Here is a 22413-nt window from a genome sequence, read left to right as displayed (position 1 = left end):
AATTTTGGAACTATGAGGTGATCTATAATTTATCACCTTTTCTGCCACTAAAAGCATTAAGTAGATACGGTTGAGATAATGTGGTGACCACTTTAAGGTTGTGACTCAGGCAGGACTAGAATTCAGGTTTCCGGAGTCTTCTATGGTATCCCTCCAAGTTGGTAGTCAGCCCATGGGTTGACCCTCTATTGTGATGGCAAACAAAAGACTAAGAAATTAACACAGAATACTTCAGTGCATTCTTTCTTTACTCTGATCTTTGATCTATAGTCTTATTTGGAAAAGTTTAAAGTTTAGTTTTTTTCAAAATGAAGATAACAAGGAATATGAACAGTTTCTCTTTGATGAGTGTGAAGAAATATTTCCTCGTCTTTGAGCTTGCTCTTTGAGGAAGTGGAGAGAAGGAAAGTAAACTTTTTTTTTCTTTAACGTTGCCTGCCTGTGGTGGGAGTAGTTTGCATGCCCTTTTGTTTTCTTGGGTAGAATTAACTGACTTCAGTTAAAGTAGTTGGGATTATTTAAAAACGGTTCCTATACTTGCTGTAAAGGTGGAGGGTTTTGGCTTTAGAGGTTAATTCTTCTCCAAGAGTGAAAATTGACTTCTAAATCAGCCTTCAGAGCTAAATTCAGTCACATCCCCCCCCCAGCCAGTGCACATGAGAAAGGTGGATACAAATGAAAGGACCCATTTCTGACTTCAAGACTAAGTAAGGCATGTTGAACCAGCTCTGTTGAGGATCTTATTTTAAACGTGTACATTCACAAAGTAGTGTTGTATGTATTTCCTTATTGGACAGGAAGCCTTCCCTGATGCTTGTTGAAGGTAGAGAGTTGTCAAAAGCAAACTGGGATTGGGCAGTGGTTTGGGGTGTACAGTATCCAGTGAACCAGAATTTCTTATGGTTCCCTTGGCCAAGATGAACCACCATCTTGAGGTGTTCTGTATTTCTTGAGGGGAATTTTAGGAAAGGTCCCTATTTTGTGTGTTCGACGTGTGTAATCCCCTAGTGTGCTTTCAGGCATGTGTGTTTTTTATCTGTTCTTTTGTATATAAGACAGTTTGAAGCTCTGGCTTTTAAAATTTTACCTTTCTTTGTCATCTTATTTTTATAGTCTCTAGATTTGTAGAGGCTGTTTATAAATATACAGATGTACAGTTCAGTGACATTTTAGATGTATTTATCTGAATTGGACAGTTTCTATCCTGAAACTGCACAGTTTGGATTTAAACCATTAAAGCACCATGTTTTAAGTTTCCTAACTGGATGGAATTCTAGTGATGTAATAGGTGTGCTGATTGGATAAATGAAATCGTTATTTAATCAACAAGCTTGTTTAACAGGCTGGCACTGTGTTAAGTTATGCCTTCTCTGCTACATGGAAAAGGTCCCTGTGACCATGCACCCAGCCCTCTCTTTCGGGCCGTAGCTAACCCTTTCTGTTTTTCCCCCTCTAGGTTTTGGAAATCTTGTCTCCAGATTGCTGGAATTGACTTGCTCAACTGACTCATTCGCTCTCAGTGGAGACAAAGAGAAGTAATGATTTGTGCTGACTCATATTTGAATCAAAGCATCGCGGAAAGAACCAGTGATACTCTGTCATTGAGCTTCCTAAGACTTCTGAAGATAAGAAGTTAGAGGAATATACATTTTCTTTTGAACTTTTATAACAAATATTTGCTCTAGTTTTGAAGCCCAGGACTGCTGGGGGTGTGAGTGACAAGTATTACAAGTGGCCTTATTCCAAGTCCAGAAATTCCTCAGCCAGATTCTTGTTTTATACACAGTCCTGAAGTGACAGGAAACATGCCAACTCAATCCCTCTTAGTGTATATGGATGGACCGGAAGTTATTGGCAATTCTCTTGGCAGCCAGATGGAGCTAGATGATGCCATGTCAGTAAAAGGGACCACCACTGTTCCTTTCAGAGCCACGCAAGAGAAGAGCATCATCCAAATCGAAGGCTACACGCCCTTGGACTGCATGTTCTGCAGTCAGACCTTCACCCACTCTGAAGACCTCAATAAGCACGTGCTGTTGCAGCACCGGCCCATCCTCTGTGAGCCTGCAGTTCTGCGTGTGGAAGCAGAGTATCTCAGCCCTCTAGATAAAGGCCAGGTGAGAACAGAACCCCCCAAGGACAAGAGTGGCAAAGAGAATGAAGACCTGAGCTGTGAAGTGTGTGGGCAGACGTTCAGAGTTGCGTTTGACGTGGAGATCCACATGAAAAAACACAAGGACTCTTTCACCTATGGGTGTCACGTGTGTGGACGGAGGTTCAAGGAGCCCTGGTTTCTGAAGAACCACATGCGAACACACAACGGCAAGTCGGGGGCCAAGAGCAAGCTGCAGCAGGGCTTGGAAAGCCCGGTCACCATCAACGAGGTTGTCCAGGAGCAGGCTTCGGAGAGCATCTCCTCTCCTTTCAAGATGTGCATGGTTTGTGGCTTCCTATTTCCAAATATAGAAAGTCTAATTGATCACAGGAAGATGCACACCAAAGACACGGCTTCCGGTGACAGCAGTCCCCAGGCAGACTCTCAGCAGACGGGGATGCCAGCCCCTAGAGACGAGTTCCTACAGTTCTTAAACCTCAGACCCAAAGCTCACCCTGAAACCGTGAAGCAGCCCACCAGATGGATACCTCAGCTCGACCCATTCACCACCTACCAGGCCTGGCAGCTGGCCACCAAGGGCAAAGTCGCCGTCTGCCGGGAGGTGAAGGAGCAGCCCGGGCAGGAAGGGAGCACCGACAACGATGATTCGGACAAAGAAGAGCTTGGAGAAATCTGGAACGGGAGTAAAAGCCATCCTGAAGGTTCTGGAAAGTCCAGATCCAATAAGAGCGGTTGTACAGGCCTAGCACAAGATAAGGAGAAGCCTAGACATGCCAACGGTGAAGTGCCTTCTGGGGACGTGGACCCCAAGTTGTCCAGTAAGAGTGAGAAGCCCACGCATTGCTCTGAGTGTGGCAAGGTGTTCAGAACCTACCACCAGCTGGTCCTGCACTCGAGAGTCCACAAGAAGGACCGGAGGACAGATGCCGAGTCGCCCACCATGTCTGTGGACGGCCGGCAGCTGAGGACGTGTTCTCCAGACCTAGCCGCCACCCTGGATGAAAACGGAGCCACAGATCGAGAAGGAGGCTCTGAAGATGGATCCGAGGACGGACTTCCCGAAGGCCTCCATCTGGGTAAGCTGCGTGCTGGGCGCGGCCCTCTGAGGGCACGGTCAGCTCAGGGTCTGGGCAGCTCAGGGTCCGGGGCCTTGGAGTCCAGGCTATTGGGATACCACCCTATCGAAAGTCACTTGACCCCCTCTGGGTTGAGTTAAAAGGCCTATCTATCAAGGTTTCTTCCTGTTCTGAAAGTTCTGGGATTTTATATTTTGCTAATAAAGGACACACATTATTTTACCTTGTGCATCAGCCTAAAGTGATGCTTCTTAAGTGGGGTGTTTTGCCCCAGAGCAGTGGTCGCCAACCTATTGGACCTCACGGACCACCGGTTGGTGACCGCTGCCCCAGAGGACATCTGGCAGTGTCTGGAGACATTTTTGGTTGGCACAACTGTGTGGGGGTGTGTGCTGCTGGCACCCAGTGGGTGGAGGCCAGGTAACGCTGCTAAACATCCCCCAGTGCACAGATGGCCCCACAACAGAGAATGATCCTCCCAAACTCAGTAGCTCAGGGTTGAGACCCTGGCTTTTGCTTAACTTTTTTTTGGCATTCCTGATCTTACCTATAAAAATAAGATACCCTTATGCGTAAACTTCCTTATCTGTCAAGGCCCAGCTCTCATATGTTTATTGCAAATGGATTTCCCGTGGTGACAAGGCACTAGGAATGATGGGTAACCAGAGTGAGAATACTGCTGTTAGAGACACCACTTGGTGTGCCTGGTATCCCGTCCTTTGTGTCTGGGGGTAGTGTTCATTAAGTTACCTCAGAAATAAATGTGTCTGTAAAATACAGGGCATGTGAACACACCAAAGGGGTTCTCAAGCAATCTCATTTGCTCTGCCAAGTTTCTACTGTGCTAATGACATTTATTATGGGAACCGGAAGCTGCTATTGAAGGCTGGTTAACAGGTTGCTGGAGTCCCAGTGGACGCTAGCCAGGGCAGAGGACTCCACCTGTGGGGAGTCTTGTCCACCCTCTCCTCTCCCAGAGCTTCTCATCCATTTGATCATATTTTGCTTGAATAAAGAATTCTGCTGCTGGAAAGCAGTTATAAAACCCAGCAAGTGGATGATGAGAACATGAGTTAGTTTTAGAGAAACGTTATCATTTAGAAAAGTGTTTTCGGTTAAAACAAATGCTGCCTTTTGTTGTAACTTGACTGGATGTCTGTAAGAGGTCTGCGCGTGAGACCCAAGATGAGTTTGACCAGATAATACATGGGACTTGCCATCCTCTTTTAAGCCTGTGCCCGGTTGTTTTTCTGATCACGTGGTGGATGTGAGAGCCGTGGTTTTCATGTCAGATATTTAGACTGCTTTGAGTTTCCTGGGATGCAGGAAACCTAGCACTTAGAGAACTACCATCTTCAGTGTTCAGAAGTCCAGAAAATACATTATGGTGTCTTAGTGACATCATAAAAAACTTTAAACCCAGCCCTCTAGTCTCCTAGGTGGTATCTTTCAGAGTCGGTTCTGTTCAGGGCCATGTGATCATTGGGAAATAATGAGGCTCTAGAGATGCCCCAAAGCTCCGAGAGGAATGAAATGGCCTGTCCATGTTCTGCCAGCAGGTGGTGTGGGCAGAAGAACCTGGTGGAATGTCAGTCAGTGTGGCTAAGTGGTTGAGCATGAACCAGGAGGTCACAGTTCAGTTTCCGATCAGGGCATGGGTTGTGGGCTTGATCCTCAGTAGAGGGCATGTAGGAGGCAGCCAATCAATGATTCTCTCTCAGTTGATGTTTCTACCTATCTCTCCCTCTCCTTCCTTTCTCTGAAATCAATAACATTTTAAAAATTTTAATAAAAAAAAAAAAAAAAACCTGATGGAAAACTTGGGCTTGGTCGTCGGGCAACTAGAATACCCATTATAGCTGGGAGCGCCGAGACCCGGGTTTAGTCTGGTTCTGCCACTGCATTGTTTTGTGACCGATTATGTGTTGCTTAACCTTTCTTTGCCCTGATTTCCCTGTTTGCGAAATTGGTTCATCGAAATTTTCCTTGTCTTTCACCTCTCAAGGATGATTTCCACAGCTTGCCTATAAAAAGTTCAGTCCTTAAAGGACAGCACTGTAAAATCAAAGGTGATGCTAAAAAGAGCAGGAACCAGGTAGATGTGGACATTTCATGTCCTTTCTGTTAGAACAAAGGCATTGCCTAACCTTTTGGATCTGATGCAACATACCATAAATCCTGACACATAGTTGGAAGTAGGAAATTGCGATTAAGGTACCAACCCAGCAGCAGACTCGGCTAGTTGAGTGTGATTGTAAGGAGAGCTGGGTGTTCTGTATGCGGGGAATTGTTTTTCCTAGATTTATGAGGCTGGAGCAAAAGTAGGTTTGCAGTTGTGAGTGTGTGACAGACTTTATTCTTGTATTTATTAATTACTGTATTTTCCATTTGAACAACTGTAAACCTACTTTTGCCCTGCTCTGTATTCTGATGATGCCTTCTGGTCTAGATTGAGTTTACTATAATTTATTATCAACCTGGCTTTCTTTAGATTTATTTATTTTTTTGTTGTTTTAATATGAGAAGAACGGAGAAGAGAGAGAGGGAAACATCAATGATGAGAGAGAATCATTGATCAGCTGCCTCCTGCACGCCCCACATGGGGGATTGAACCCACAACCTGGGCATGTGTCCTGACCGGGAATAGAACTGTGACCTCCTGGTTCACAGGTCGACATTCAACTAGTAAGCCTCACCGGCTGGGCATAGATTTACCTTTAAGAAGATCCAAAAGCGAAGTAAATAATTCATTACAAGTTTTTTTCCAGCTTTTAGAAGTGGGTTTAATAATAGTTCCTGTGATTACTTTTTAAAGTCCTTGTGGCACCTTTTTTTAGATCCAGGGTTGTCTCTGCCATGTTAGCACATGTAGAGGTGTTCAGAGGTTAAGTGGTGGACACATTTTCCTCAGGGGAACTTAGGGTGACGGAGTGTACGGTCCTGTCTTTATTGTACCTGGAGGCTGACTGAGGGTTGGCTTGTAAGCTGCTTTTTAAAATCAGTGAGCTATAAATAATCGAGAATGTGAAATGTGGAAGGAGCAGGGGAGAGAGAAGCCTTTTAGCTGGAAATAAGTTTTTCCAGGCAAAATGACCAGTTTAGTTATGCTAAATTTTAATAGCTGTCCCACTCATCATATTGTAATGTTCATAAGATGAGCTCTACAACAAGAGGACATTGAGCTAAAACTTAACCACTCATTTCTGGGGGAGCAGGTATTTTTACTGCAGCATATCTAATTGTCTTTTGGAGGGCTGGCGTGATGTTTAACAATCCTTTAATTATGTGTCCCCAGTTGACCTTTGCTCTGTTGCCTGTAAGATACACTGTCCTGATCATCCTGTCCAGATTGAAGTGTAAAGTTTAACGCATTGTAATTGAGGACAGGTTTGATTTGTCAGCTAGATTGTGGCCATGTGTGTGCTGTGGACAATACAATCTGCTTTCCAGAACGTTGCTAAGTGTTGACAAACTTTCCTAGGTGGTTGCTGGTGCCAAACCTTTTATTTTCTGTGAAGATTAAGTTGTGCTTGCTACCCTCTAGTGGTAACTTGCCCAATCTTAAGATAAAAGTCTATTTTCCCCGGTGGTTGGGAAAATTGGTGATTTATATTGGCTCAGTTTTCTAAATTAGACTTGCTCTGAAGAAGCTGGTTGTTCCAGCCGTTTGTGTAGGTCCGGCTCCAGCTGGCCTGATCCTGCTCGTTCTGCCACGTGGAGAGTGCTGCCTGCGCATCTGGCTGTCAATGATCTTTCCCTGATTAGCAAATGGAAAACTCAGTCTTTTTTTAAAAAATACATTTTTATTGATTTCAGAGAAGAAGGGAGAGGGAGAGAGAGAGAAACATCAGTGATGAGAGAGAATCATTGATCGGCTGCCTCCTGCACACCTCACACTGGGGATTGAGCTTGCAACCTGGGCATGTGCACCGACCAGGAATTGAACTGTGACGTCCTGGTTCCTAGGTCGATGCTCAATCACTGAGTCACGCCAGCTGCGCAGAAAACTCAGTCTTTAATAGCAAACTGCTGCAGTCCAAAAACCCATCCCAAACAAACAAAAAAACTAAACACGCGCTTGATATAAAACTGCAGACAGCCTCAAAACATTTGGTGTGTTTTTAGCCTTTTTGGTTTACCCAACACTAATATAAAAGTTATTGTATGCTTTTTGAAAAATGTTTCTATCAAGACAATTTCAGTCAACTCGCCTTATTGATGTACTTGAGCTGTCTTTTTACATATTTTTGTTTCTGCTTTCAGATAAAAATGATGATGGAGGCAAAATAAAGCATCTGACATCCTCAAGAGAATGTAGTTACTGTGGAAAGTTTTTCCGTTCAAATTATTACCTCAATATTCATCTCAGAACGCATACAGGTAAGGAACTTTTTAGATTTTCTTAAAGGATGTATTAATCAAAAGAATTACAATGTGCTTTGTGTCCGATTTTTGTTGCTGTTCAGATAATCTGGTAGGTCCTTGGACTAGTTTAAGAATAAATGTGTAGCATGCAAGTTGCAGCTGTCATGTTAATACTTTCAGTATCATTGTAACTTGAACTATAGTTCCTATTTTGAAATTAGTTTCCTGTTTAGTTTCTGATTACCGTATTCTCTCATTTTCAAACCTCTTTCATGTGTTTTTAAAAAATTGTATTTATTGATTGCTTTTAGAGAAGCATTGATTTGTTACTTCACTTATTGATGCATTCTTTTACTTTTAAATTGAATTTGTTGGGTGACATTGGTTAATAAAATTATAGGTTTCAGGTATACAATTCTACAACACATCATCTGTATATTGTATATATATTTAACATCCCAAGTCAAGTCTCCTTCCATCACCACTGTTCCCCCTTTACCTTTTACCTCCCCATTCCCTTCCCTCTGGCAATCACCTTCCTATTGACATTGGTTGATTCTTGTATGTGCCCTTTCTGGGGATCGAAACTTGAAACCTTGGCAAAGTTATCAGGACAATGCTCTAACCAATGAGCTACCCAGCCAGGGCCTTTAATGTATTTTAAGGTCACAGCTTCTATTTTTATAGTGTAGAATGAAAGGGGAATATATTTTACAGTTTTTTCTTTAGATTATAGAAGCAGTTATAACAGTGGGTAGGAACCTGCATGCACTTGAATTTCACCTCTTCCTCTCACTAGCTATGCAACTTTGGTCAAATGATTGACCTGTTCTGAGCCCCTGTTTTCTGAGCTGTAGAGATGGGATAATAATATTCACTTCCATAGGGCTATTATGAAGGTTAGAGAAGTATAAAATGTTGCTATTTTATTTTAAAAATTAAGACGTATTCACATGTTCAAATACTCAGTGTAGTAAGCGTGATAAAGCAAACACCTCATGAGGACCCCTGGATATGAAGATTAGTAGATGGAGAGGGAAAAGGAAAGAGCCCTGTATTCTGTGTGATAAAGATCTCTTTTGATTTTTTCCTAAACTTCTGTAATACGGTAGTGTTTCTTGTTTTAGGTGAAAAACCATACAAATGTGAATTTTGTGACTATGCTGCAGCCCAGAAGACCTCTCTACGGTATCACTTGGAGAGACACCACAAAGATAAGCAGGTCGATGTGGCCGCTGAGGTCAAGAGCGAAGGGAAAAACCAGGAAACGGAAGATGTACTACTCATCGTCGACAGTGCGCAAACCAAAAATTTGAAAAGATTTTTCGATGGTGCCAAAGATGTGAAAGGCAGCCCACCTGCCAAGCAACCTAAGGGGATGGCCCCTGCCTTTCAGAATGTTCTGGGCAGCGCTGTCCTCTTGCCAGTACACAAAGATACTCAGGATTTCAATAAAAATGCAACTGAAGGTAGTGCTGATCAGCTAGGCAGACACCCTGCCCCTGCTTATTTGGACGTGTTAAAGAAGAGACCAGCACCCGAAGCTCAGGCTATCAACCTCGCTCACAGAGCAGAAGTGGCTGCTCCGCCTCATCCTCACCCAGACGCCACTGCCGCCCACAAGGCTGATGTTGGCCTCAAAGAGAAGGCAGAGGTGGCAGCAGACAGCAGAGTGAAGCCCAGCATGGACTGTCAAGAGAAACCTTTAAATTTATCCCTCGGGGCGCTTCACAGTTGCCCGGCAATTTCTTTGAGCAAGAGTTTAATCCCAAGTATCACCTGCCCATTTTGTACTTTCAAGACCTTTTATCCAGAAGTTTTAATGATGCATCAGAGACTGGAGCATAAATACAATCCCGACGGTCACAAAAACTGTAGAAACAAGTCTTGGCTTAGAAACAGACGCACCGGCTGTCCACCAGCTCTACTGGGAAAAGACGTGCCTCCCTTGTCCAGTTTCCCCAAGCCCAAGCCCAAGCCCAAGCCCGCCTTCCCAGCCCAGTCCAAGACCCTGCCGTCCGAGAAGGGGAAGCCGGGTCCCGCAGGGCCAGGCAAGGCCCCTCTGGCCTCAGGGACTGACTCTAGCACTTTAGCCCCCAGTAACCTGAAGTCGCACAGGCCACAGCCCAGCATCGGGGCGCAGGGGGCTTCAGCCGCCAGGCAGCAGCCCTCGGAGATGTTTTCTAAAAGTGGAGTTTCTCCTGCTCCGGAGAAGACCAAAAGGCCAGAGACAAAGTTTAAAGCCCCGGTGGTCTCCGTGTCCCAGCCCTCCAGCAGCAGCACCATCAATGGCTCGGCCGACTTCTCGGCCAAGCACGAGGGCCTGTGGGCGCCCCCGGGAAGAGACTACTTCTATGGCCGCAGCGCAGGTGTTGCCAGCCTGGAGCTCGGAGAGCCGCTTCCCAAGCGGCCGAAAGCCGGGCCTGTGGTCCTGGATGCGGAGCAGCCTGGGCCCCACTACCGAAGGGTCCTTGACCTGCCCAAGTACCAGGTGGGCCGCGGAACCACAAGGCTGCTGCCCCAGGAGTATGCGTGCCCGCCGCCAACGGTGCTGCCCTCCAAGCCGCGGTTCCTGGCATCAGGCGAGATCGACTCCGCCAATGTGCTGACCTTACACAAGCCCTACAGCGGGCCCGGGTCGCTCTACACGTGCACCCCTGCGGGCTCTGCGGCTGGCGCTGCGCTGGAAGGTACTGCCCAGCCAGGTTCAGCTGTGCATTCTTGTGGGTTCCTCCCGGGGACAGAGTAGGGAGGGGGTGTCTGACAGCGGGGTGTTCCTAGGTTTGGCCATGGTTTGTGGTCCCCAAAGCTCAGCCCTCCAGGGTACGGTCTTATTCTTGAATATTGACTTTCTCTTGCTGATTTAATCTTTCTACCTTGTGGGGGTGATAATCAGAAAGGCTGTTGAGGAACCCTGACCTGACCCTCTCCTGCTCTGAAATCTCAGGTGCCATTTAGCCCTGGTCACCTCCCCCCATCAGGTCTTTTCCTCCCACAGATGTGGTGTGCCCAGCACTCACACCCAACCTACCCTGGGATTTGAGATTTGGGGAACTTCTGCCCACATCTTACCACCCCTCCTAGGCTGTCAGCTCCTTTAGAGTGGAGCACGCATCTTGGAGAACTTGAATTGCCTGCAGCCCTCACGTGCCCCCACAAGGGAGGCCAGGGGTAGGGAGTAAATGCTACCTGACGACCTTGACCTGTCAGGAGCAGACCCTGTGCGAACTGCTCTTAAACAATCTTTTGAGCTGTTTTGATGTCAGGACTAATAGAATTATACTGCCTACTTAGTCCTTGGGAAATACTAAGAGAATTTCAAAAGTGCCAGTACTTCCCCATATATGTCAGTTGTTAGCTTATAGATAACTCGTGCTCTCCCCATGGGAGTGTGTTCAAAGCCTCGGCTTCCTTTTGGCAGCGCTTCGCAGGGGTGTCTGCCTGTGAAAGGGTAGATGAGAGTGTCCTGGGCCTGTCCCGCTCGGCAGACTGGGTGAAACCATCTCACCCTCTTGCAGAATGTAAGCTCAGTGCTTACTGATGTCAGATTATGGATTGTGTATGGTGACAGTACCCATCAGGGGTAGCTTGATGTGAATTGATCGCTAATTAAAAAACAATTGCTTTCCACACTCCAATGATTTTAAAAGTTGCGATGAAATATTAATTTTTGTTGCCTTTTGATTAAATGCGCCCATTTTCCCCCCTTGCACTTAAAGCGGACATGAGTCAAAACTTCGTCTTTACTTGATGAGAAGATACATGTTGCAAGTAGAGTCCTTTTTTAAATGAGTGGTTTTCTCTTCCACGGTTTTGGTTCTTGATGGATTTAGGTTGAAAGTATCTTATGCTGCCTTTTTTTCTTCTGGCTTTTTAGTTCTTTCTACAACAGCCAGGACTTTGAGGATTTAGCTTTAGTGACCTAAGATCCTGTGGTAACACATGTCCTCCTGGCTCTTAAAGACGCAACGGACTGGTGGGCTCCGACCACATTATCAGTTAGGAATTTAGAAAATTGACCTCTGACAGCCCACCCACAGCTTACCTAATGGCTTAAACTGAATTCTAAATGCCCTTTTACACTTTTTTTTTCAATCAGGAAAAAGGCCTGTGTCTTATCAACACTTATCTAGCAGCATGCTTCAAAAGAGAAACTATGAGAATTTTATTGGGAATGCACATTATCGGCCAAATGACAAGAAAACTTGATTTCCTATTTTGGGGAAGAAAGGTGAGTGTATATATAATGTATTGATTTTGTTTAATTGAAAATAAGCCATCTAGCTTAGCCAGTATAATAGAAAGTAAAATTGCTTTTCATTTTCATTTAGATTTTTTTTTAGGTGTTTTATTAAAACTTAGAGTGCTCAGGAGAGAAACAGTAAGATAGCAACTGAAAGTTAGTAAGCAGTTACTTTGTGGTAGGCATTGAATGTTTTATAAACATGGTTTTATTTCATCCTTCTTCCAGCAGGTGGCGGTAGGTCAGGCATCAGCAGACTGTGTTCTCTGTTTTTGTCAGTACAGTTTATTGGCACCAGGCCATGGTATTGTCTGTGGCTGCAGAGTTGGGTAGTTGTGAGTGGAACAGATTATTACTGACAGATTACTTGCACTGTGCACTACAGCCCATCATTAACAGTACAGGCTGACTGTCCTGTCTGTCCAGCACTGGCCTTTTTCTGCAACCTCCAGACTTTTAGAGAGAGGAAGGGGGGCCGGGGGGAGGAAAGGAGGGAGGAGGGACGATAGAGAAAAGGAGAGGGAGAAACATTGATGTGAGAAAGAAACATCGATCGGTTACCTCCAGTATGCACCCCAACCAACTGGGACTGATCCTGCAATCTGGGCATGTGTCCTGATAGGGAATCAAACTGGTATCCTTTCGGCACATGGGAGGATGTTCAACCAACTGAGCCACAGTGGCCAAGGCCCTGCACCCTCTTGTCAAACAACCTGAAGTATGTGATACTTCAGGACCAGCTCACATACCATTTCTGCAAATGTTTGCAGAGAGCCAGGCTGCTTCCCCAGGTGTGTTGCCTCTGCCAGTGTGGTTCATGCCCTTTTCCACCCGTCTTACCTAGATGTCTGACTCCCACCACTAGCTGAGCTCCAGAGGGGAGTCCTTCGTCCAATGCCTAGCCCATAGCCGGGACTGTCATTGATAACTAGATAGATGTTGAACAGATAATGTTACAAACTTTTTATGTACCTTCTTGTGGACGGAGGTTACTCTGAGTCACTTGTTTTGTTAATGACTCCTGGTCTGTCCATACATTTTTCTCTCAAACGGTAGAAACTTGCAGAGTTTGTTGGAGTGGCAACTGGCTTTGCAGACTGAATTCACTGATGTGAACTGTGAGTCTTGGTTCATTCCTCTCCGCCGAATCAGTGAAATAAATACCAATGACCATGGAATCTGTCTATTTGTCTGTCTCCCGCTACTTCCACTGCAGAGTTCAAGCTCCAGCGCACACGCAGGGCTCGAGCTCTGTGGTTCTGTTGGTTTGGTGCACTTAGGGTTGTTGTTAAACCCGCCTTCCGTTTTATCGCAGTCACTCTTTACACCTTTGTTTCCCTTAGGTCTTGATGGATGTGTGCTCCATGAAGTTGAGTCAGTTCATCCTTCGAGAAAGTGAGCGGTGAAAGCTACTGAAATAAGCTGTGACTGTACTGTACATACGCGCAAGGAACACTACGTGCTGCAAAGTGGTTCTGTTAACTTTTGTACCAAATAGCAATAAAAATTATAGTTGGAACAGTTGAGTTGTATACAAATGGAGACGGGAAATCTCTATTTTGTCCCTGAATAATATTTTTTTTTTTTTTTAGAATTGACCAAATAAGCAGAGTTTTTGCATACTTGAGCGCTGCTGAAAAGAATCATTTGGGCTGGGGGTGGGTGGGGAGAAAGTATATAATGCTTGCACCTCAGGTAAAATCTGTACATATATAAGTTGTACCTGCTTGTTTCAATACCCTGTGCATCCTTTTCCTCATGTAGCTCCTCACTCTGAGCAGTTCCTGCTATTTGTGCTCTTCCATTTAAGATGTACGTTTTAAATTTTTTGATGATTTGTATTATGTTAAAATTGTCCGCAGTCTGTTGTCTTAAAGTTTGTTAATGGAAGTATTGACCCTCTGTGAATATTTCTGTGTATGTCGAGGTCAGCTACTCTGATTTGGTGCCCTTTTATCACAAATGTCATGGTGTCGCCGAGGAGGAGCCGCTCCACGGTCCCCTCTGGGGAGTGGGTGTCTGCAGGGCAGCGATTCCTCTCTGAGCAGCCAGCTGCCAGCACACGCACCAAAGTGTATGTGGAGCTACTCAAATTAGTCTCCTCTAAAATGAATCATTTTTGTTGGAAAATTCAGTTTTTTTAGGTGTTTGCTTAAATTAGTAGATAAAAAATGAAACGCTAAATTATACATGATGCAGATATTGGAAGCAATTTTCAAGGAAATTAAAGTTTGGGGGAAATTTTTAGGTTTGTATTGGAAGTCAGTGCGTCTGCATTGGGGTCAACAGTGGGCATATTCAGACACGTTGGTTCTGAATAAGAACTTCTGGCCTGAGCCTTCTGGTAACCAGGGAAGAAGTGGCCTGCTTCTAGACTTCGGTTGTCTTCCCATTTTTGATTTTAAAGCAACAGCGTTTTCTCAGTACACATGCAATTTGGGTTTTAAAGAGAATAGAGCCACCAGTTGGCCGACTGGATGTTTTAAATTCCCACCCCTTAATTTGCAGTTTGTAGCTGAGTTCTCCAGCAGCCCCTGGGTTTAACATTTTACTCAGAAAACTGTTTGAAAAATAATTTTGCACTGTTAATGTTTCTTGTCTTAAGGGTAAAGTCCTAAAAGAATCTTGATTTTTTTTTTTTTTGGTTTGTTTTGTTTTCATTATGCAACGTGAACGAGAAGTCTTAACTCCCGTGTGACAGGGAGACCGGCCTGAGATCAGTCTGCTGGCCTTGCAGCGAAGTGCTTCGTATCAGGAAAGCGTACACTATTAACCCCTTTTCCTGTTCACAAGCTGAGCCATATGTACATAATCTAGATTTTTGTTTCCATAGTTTTGCACTTTTATAGCCTATTTTTGAAGATTAACACATTTGCGAAGATGATTGACTTGATCATTGCTAATCTGATGAGTGTTACAGAAAGCTTGCTCTGACTATAAGTGTAAATCTTAAAGGGGATACATCATAGTAGAGGGCTGAAACTTAAACCTTTATTTAAAAAAATCACCAAATCTATGTGAAAACGAGTCAGTTCGTGTTATGCTGAAATTATGGGGGTTTTCATATTTCTCCTTCCTAACCACATTTCTAAAAGTATAAAAATACCAGTTTTTTTTTTCTTTTTCACAGCCCTTGTATTCCAAAATATGTTGTTGTTATTATTTTTGTCCATCAGTATTAACTATTGGGATACTACTGGTTTTGTATGTTTTTTTCCTTTGGGACAACAGTACATATAATAGAGGTACAATCTGTTGGATTTTTGTTTATGTATTTATTTCATTCCAGTTTGATTTATTTTAATTGTTGATACTTAAGTTGTCAAACAGTAGATGTTACTTGTTTTATTTATGATATATTTCAGCTTAAAGTTATGTTATTATATGTGGATGTAAATATAGATTTGGTGTTTTGCAGTCTTGGTTTCTGGTCTTTATTGTGTTCGGTTTCCGATTTTGTTTCACTTAACTATTTATAAACAATTTTAAACAGACACGATAGTAGCGAGATTAGTATAATGACTACCCTCATCCAAAGCAACATTTTGTGTCTTTCTGCGCCTCCCTGCCCGTCTCCCCCCAGCTTTCTAAAGCAAATCTCAGACTGATTTAATTTCATCCCTAAAACAGCGCTTTTTATGATCACGTGGCTGAATGGCCAAGGCTCCTCGAGCCGGCTGCCATCTCACAGCTCATAGGTTCACTCAGGGTCCAAACAAAAGTTTAGCTGGTCTGACCCCCCCTGGGCGACATTTCATTGAAGAAACTGGGTCCTTGGTCCTACGAATTCTTGTTTGGGTTTCTTGCATACTTGCGTGTGGTTTCCTCTAACCTGTTTCTCCAGCCTCTGTATCCTATGAACTGGTCACTTCAGCTAGAGGTTTAAGGTAGACTGGAGCTCAGGTTGGGGGGAGGGGCTATGGACTTCTGTGGCGTCACCACTGGACACATAGCACGGGGGCTTTCCAACCAGTAGTGATAAGTTGGACTGGTGGGTTCAGAAGTCCCAGTGAGCAACCTGCATCGAGTTTTCCCATCAACCTTCCTCCTTTGGGTTTTAGCAACCCTCGAACGTTGGGAATGTTACACAAGGTGATCTTGTAATAAAGTCTGTCATTCCTTACGCATTTGTGAGTTGGACTCCTGTGCAGACCTCACTGTGATTTGGTTCCCCTGACAGCTTAAACGTAGAGGAGTCACCAGATTGGGGACCAACCAGCATCTTCCAGACACGACTGCCAGATGGACTTTTGACGCTCAGTCTCCTGTCTCTGGCCAACAGGCTCCTCTAAGTTGCCTCTGTGTTTGAGTTTGAGACAACGCTCTGAAGGCTTCTTAGCTTTTTGCTATGAGACTTTCTGGGTTCATCCTGAACACTTGAGATGCAGACCTGGAGACATTTTCCATGGACCCTGGGTTCCATTGATGGGAAATGGTGATTGCAAACAGTCATCTGGGGAGAAGGGGTGCATCATCGGGTTGCTTCAGCTCTGGAGCTGAAATATGTATTTTCTTTCATAAAAATACCTCAGCTCTGCTGGTTTTGCTTGGTTGGTTGGCCATCATCCCCATACACCAGGAGGTCACTGGGTTGCAGGCTTGATCCCCCAGGAGAGGGTGTGCAGGAGGCAGCCAATCTGTTTCTCTCCCTCTCTCTCTGGAATAACATTTATTGAAGGAAAATACCTCTTTAAGATGATGCTTTTTTGTTGTTAATTCTCACCTGAGAATATTTTTCCCTTGATATTTTAGGGGAGGGAGAGACAGAAATGTCAATGTAAGAGACACATCTTGATTTCATATTTTGTTTTTCTGAAACCCTGGGTTTCTGATATTAACATGATAACCTACTTTACTAAAGGGTGTCCCAAAATTCACGTAAGAAGTAATTTTGATAGAGAAAACAGGTTTATAATTAAAAATGGTAAATTTTTTTATTGATTCATAAAGTATACAGTATAGGGTTATATATGGAATAGCACGTCAGGTAAATGGCCTCCACGGCTTTGCTGGCACATACGCAAAGCCATAATTGGTACTTGGTAATGCTTATCAAATTGAAGGGATTGAAATCAAAGGGCAACAGATATTAGAATCTGATTCAATAAACCAAGTAAAATTAGGCTTTTATTTTTTGTTGTTAATGCTCACGCAAAATTCAAATCTTGCGTGAATTTTGGGACACCCTTTATATGTAACAAGTCCTGATGCTGTTATTATTGATAACATGATTACATAAATGAAGTTTTCAAAAAAACTTTTTTTAATATAGTTTTACTTGTTTATAGCAATGGTTCTCAACTGTGGCCCCAGACTGGCAAATCATCACCATGGGAATTGGGTAGGAGTGCAGGTTATCAGGCTCGGTGCAGGCCTGCTGAATCAGGAGCCTGGGGTGGGGCCAGTGTTATCTAGTCTCCAGTGCTCGCAGGTCTGCTCAGGGGGTCCCCCTCGGGGACAGTCGTGGTAGAGAGTGAAATGACCTGGGAGGTATGGCCAGGTCAGATTCATTGCTTTCCATCTTTAGACACTGCTTTACCTCCCCCTCCTTTTTCAATATAATCTTGTTACGTAAAACATGCTTTCACAGTCAGACTCTAAAACCAGGCGTATTCGGGGATGTCTAGCTCTCCACCCCCTCACCCTGTTTCCTTCTATAAAGTAACCATTAAAAAAAAATGTTTTTACTGCTTTTAGTGAGAGAGGAAGGGAGAGAGAGAGAAACCTGGATGAAAGAGAATCATGGGTCGGCTGCCTCCTGCATAGTCCCTACTGGGGATGGAGCCCAAAACCCGGGCATGTGCCCTGACCGGGAATCAAACTGCGACTTCTTGGTTCCTGGGTAGACCCTCAACCACTGAGCAACACCGGCTGGGCCCAAAAGTTAGTTTTTGATTTATCCTTCCGTTGCTTCTTTTTGCAAGGATAGGTGTATGTGCAGGTCATACCTAGTCCCTGCCCACCTCACGTTAGCACAGCTGACAATGGCTGCTTCATTTTTCCTTGAGGAAAGAGCACACGTTTCTCCTGAAAATCAAATGACTTCCAAAGAATCTCATTGGTTTTGTTTACTCAGCAATAGTCATTGAACTTGTCCTGCGTGCTAGGCGCCTGCTGTTGTGGGACCTGCCTCCCGGGAGCCAAGTTCCGATTCCTCCCCTCACGGAGCTGCCATTTTGATCCCACCCGTGGGGACAGGCTGGGCAGTCACAGGCGGGTTGGCCAGGCCAGTTTCTAAGCAGAGACCTAAAGGCTTCCCCTCCCCCTTTCTTCTGTTCATGATGGCAGCCACAGACTTGCTTTTCCTTCTGGAAACTTCTAAGGCGCCTTCTTCTGTCAGCAGGTGCTCCTGCTGTTTTGAACCTGGTGACACTTTTATTTTGGATAAGCCACACCTGAGGACTCGTGTGTCCCCTTCCCCCAGGCCTTTCCAGCTCCCCGTCTTTGTTTGGCCTGTTTCCTCCCCCAGGCCTTTCCAGCTCCCCGTCTTTGTTTGGCCTGTTTCCTCCCGACACTAGCACTGCCTCCATTGGCCAAGGTGAGCTCCCCGGAGGCAGGGATTTCTGTTATCTGTGTATCTCCTGGGCTTCGTGCAGGGCGGGGCACTTCTAATATTTGCTGCTGGGACGGGTGGAAGTCCAGCATTATCTCCGCATAACCTCCTGCCTTTGAGAGTATTTGCTAAGTTACTCCACGGAAGCAGTCCACCTACCCATAGCCAGAAATGGACGGCACCCCCAGCACGCGGCCATTTATTATTCTCTACACACCCCAAGGGGAAGGAGTTTTCCTGACAAGATGGTGAGGGGTGGGCAGGTGTTTTAGAAGAGATGAAGGTGTGTAGGAACTAGAGATGTTTTGCTGGTTGGCTTTTTCCTGGGTGTGTGTGGGTGGGGAGGCTGCTGTGATAATCAGATTACAGGAGATTAGAGATAGAGGCACACTTTACTGTATTCATTTCATCAATACTGCCTGTTGTGTTTTTTTGTTTTTTTTTTGAGCAAGTTTATCAGGGTCATTTTACTGACAGGCTCATGATGCTTAGCATTTTTTAGCAATAAAGTATTTATTATTATTTATTTTTCATTATGTGTCCTGACTGGGGCTCGAACCTGCAACTTTGGCATATTGGAATGACACTTGAACCAACTGAGCTACCTGACTAGAGCTAAGGCTTTTTGTTTGTTTTTTTTTTTTTTTGGTTAATCCTCGTCCCAGGATATTTTTCCATTGATTTTTAGGGAGAGTAGAAGAGAGAGGGAAAGACAGAGAGAAACATAGATGTGAGAGAAACACATCAATTGGTTGCCTCCTGCACAAGCTCCAACCAGGGCCTGGGCCAGGGAGGAGCCTGCAACCGAGGTACATGCCCTTGACTGGGATCGAACCCAGGACTCTGGTCCGCAGGCTGACGCTCTATCCACTGAGCAAAACTGGCTAGGGCTAAAGTATTTTTTAATTAAGGTGTGTACTATGTGCCAGAGACAGCACAGAGGACTTACATGCAGTATCTTAAGGTGGTGATTTATTCTCACCATTTTACAGATGAGAAAAGTGAGGCCCACAGAGGTGAAGTAACTTGCCCAGGGCCAGTAAAGGGGTTGAATGAGATCTGTGCTTTCTACCTATTAGATACAGGTCATATGTGAAAGGTGGATAGTTGTAAAAGGTGGATATTTCGGTGAATTTAGCAGAAGCAGTAAAGTGGATTTGGAACCCAGCCCTTCTCTGGTCATGAGGAAAGTGACGAGCACAATACACTTCTGTCCAATTGCATGCGAGAGGGGTGTTCTGGGAGATAGTCAATAATTGAACCCTTTGAATAATTCAAGACTATTTTCCCCAATAGAGCCAGCTAACCCACTAGACCACTAGCCATTACAATACAGGAAAGTGTTAAATAAACTTTGCCACAAGGTGGCGCTGTTCCAAACAAACTGCATTTACTAGTACTTGTCCCACCAGCTTTGGTATTCAACTACTTGGGACACATTTTCAAAGATAGAACATTTGTGTCATTTCCAATGCTACAGGAAATAGGAGACTCTATGAATGCAATTTTATTGAAATATTTAGAGTTTTTCTAGTTCGACTTACCAGGAGCTGGCCTTTACTTTCATTACCTAATTTGCACTTACTGATTGAAACACTGAAGTGAAATGATACCACTTTCATTTGGTATTGATTTCCGGTAATGCCCCAAGCCCCGCTTTAATTTTTTGCTGGCTTCTGAAAGACAGCAGGGAGGATGTTGGGCAAGAAGGTTCAGGCTCAAACCCATTATCCTGGCAAGGAGGGGTCAAGTCCGAATAGAAAAAGAAATTAGCCCTGCGGGGGAGGGAGCCTAGGATTCCAGGTGGGGCCCATCTAGCCTTCTCTCTTCCCCTTTCTTGACCACACCCTCCTGCTGGTTCTGTCTCTCCACTTCTCTCTCCTCCACCCCCCAGTCTAAGGTGAGAACTCTGGAATGGGACCTGGCTTGGTGTGGCCCGTGAGACCTACAGAAAACGAACACAGGGGAATGCTCAGACTCACCCAATCGCCCCAAATGGGAATGAAAACAACAGCAAGACAAGCCTTCCTGAACTTCTGTTCAGGCCAAGTTTAACCCAACAAATAACCCATTGGGTGTGCCGCAGGATAGAAACAATTTTGACTCAGATGTTTTAAGGTACAGAAGGCATGGTATGCAGGCACAATAATACTATTTCGGTACTTTATTAATTAATTTTAATAATGTTTACTGATTTTTTTTGAGAGAGAGAGAGGTATGTGAGGGAGAAATATTGACCGGTTGCCTACCGTAGGCATCCCAGCCAGTTGCAAACTAGTGTGGACGAAAGGGGCCACATGCTGACCTGACAAGCTCAGGAGAGGCCTGCATGGCAGTTTTGCAGACTCGGAGACCTAAAGTAACCACAAAGGATGGTCTGAAATTAAACCTTAACTAAAAGCAGTTATGGTGGGCAGCTACGTTCTAAGCCGATATCTTCACTGATAAGGTCAACCTTTACCGTAACTGAGCCTATCTGTCTTTTTGCATCTAAGATAACATATCCTTGGGATATCTGGGTAACTTGTGACTTCCCTTTTTATGGAACCCCTGGGGCACAACCAGGTGTGCTGGGCCCAGGACAGATGCAGCAGATTCATTTATCATGTTAAATTTTCCTGCACCCACCTAAGTATGTGTCCATCATTTTACTTTTTATCCTATCCTAGAGGTTCCCCCCCTCCCCCGCCCCCGCTTAGCTTAATCCCACCTCCTTAAATCTGTCACCAATGAATTTCATGTATAAATATGGATGTAACCCTGCCATTCTCCGGAGCACTATCTCAATTCGTTGAGGTTCTGCTTCCCGGCATATGTCGACAGTTTGGCTCAAATAAACTCACAAAAATTCTTTACAGGTTTCAATGGTTTTTTACGTTAACACTAGCAACAGGCAACCTAGGTGTGTGCTCTGACCGGGAATTGAACCCACAACCTTTCAGTTTATGGGACACTGCTCCACCCAATGGAGCCACACAGGCCCGGGCATCATTTTCTTTTTAAATATTTTTTTATTTTTATTGTTATTGATAGAGAGAGAGAGACAGACAGACAGGGATCGGCTGCCTCCTGTACACACCTCGATTGGGGATGGAAGCTGAAACCTGGGTATGTGCCTTGACCAGGAACTGGGCATTGAGCTGGCCACCTTTCAGTTCCAGGGATAATTTGGTTCTTTAAATACATAGGTGCATATGCCTAGGGACAATAGGACGGGTGAGTACACTGTGGTATATTCTTGTACAAAAACGGGCTCAGCTGACCTATGCTGTTAGGCATGGCGGGTGGCGTGGAGGTGGGACTCCTCCTTCGGGGTGTCGACAATGCTTCATTCTTCCTCCGGGTGCTGGTTTATCTGCGAAAATTCACTGAGATTTGGGCACTTTTATGTACATGTAGATTATACATAAATTTAAAGAAATAGCAGAGGAAGGCACTTGGGAATGCCGGAATATAAAAATCAGAGCAATCTGGAAATTTCAACTCACAACCTGCCTTTCTGATCGGCACAATTTAATGCTGTTCTTGAAACAGGTAAACTGAGGCTCAGACAGTGCAGCACTGAGGGTCTGGGCGCAGGTGGGTCTGGGCAGGGTGGGGTTCGATGCAGGTGTGGTTGCCCAGAGAGCCTTGGCGCCTCCTGCACGTCGGGCCCCTCTCTGGGTTGTATGGTCACAAGACGAAGTGCCCATTTGTGAAGCTGGCTACAGGTGGACTCTCTCTTGCAAGACTGAGCTCCATGAGGGCAGGGCAGGCTCATCCACTCACTCACTCATTTATTTGAGGGCCTATCGTGAAAATATAAAAGTTTTTGGCCTTTATGGGGCAATAAATAAGTATATTATACAGGATGTCAGAACTCATCCGAACTATGTAGAAAAGAGAGTGGTGAGGAGAATCAGGAGGTCAGGTCGGGGGTAAGAGGGGGGAGGGCAATAAAAAATATGATGGTTTGGACAAAGACTTGAAGCAGGTGAGAGAGTGAGCCAAGTGGTCATTTGGACAGAAACATTCCAGGCAAAGGAAACAGTAGGTGCAAAGGTCTGGATTACTCACCAGC

General features: G+C 44.7%; 1 protein-coding gene across 1 annotated transcript in view; it reads left to right on the top strand.

Moving 5' to 3' along the window:
- ZNF217 (zinc finger protein 217) overlaps positions 1–15217 on the top strand; it is a 39314-nt gene extending 24097 nt beyond the window's left edge. The window contains exons 3-7 of the mRNA XM_023762728.1: positions 1457–3192; positions 7456–7572; positions 8685–10247; positions 11657–11788; positions 13144–15217. Of these exons, the coding sequence (XP_023618496.1) occupies positions 1806–3192; positions 7456–7572; positions 8685–10247; positions 11657–11766 (3177 nt within the window). The 5' untranslated portion in view covers positions 1457–1805 and the 3' untranslated portion in view covers positions 11767–11788; positions 13144–15217. The remainder of the gene's footprint in view (positions 1–1456; positions 3193–7455; positions 7573–8684; positions 10248–11656; positions 11789–13143) is intronic.
- The last annotated feature ends 7196 nt before the right edge of the window (positions 15218–22413 follow it).

The sequence above is a fragment of the Myotis lucifugus genome, unplaced genomic scaffold (assembly GCF_000147115.1).
Source record: "Myotis lucifugus unplaced genomic scaffold, Myoluc2.0 scaffold_258, whole genome shotgun sequence".
NCBI classification, from domain to species: Eukaryota; Metazoa; Chordata; class Mammalia; order Chiroptera; family Vespertilionidae; genus Myotis; species Myotis lucifugus.
Note: the sequence above shows the minus strand (reverse complement) of the source record. Positions and strands in the feature narration are given on the sequence as shown.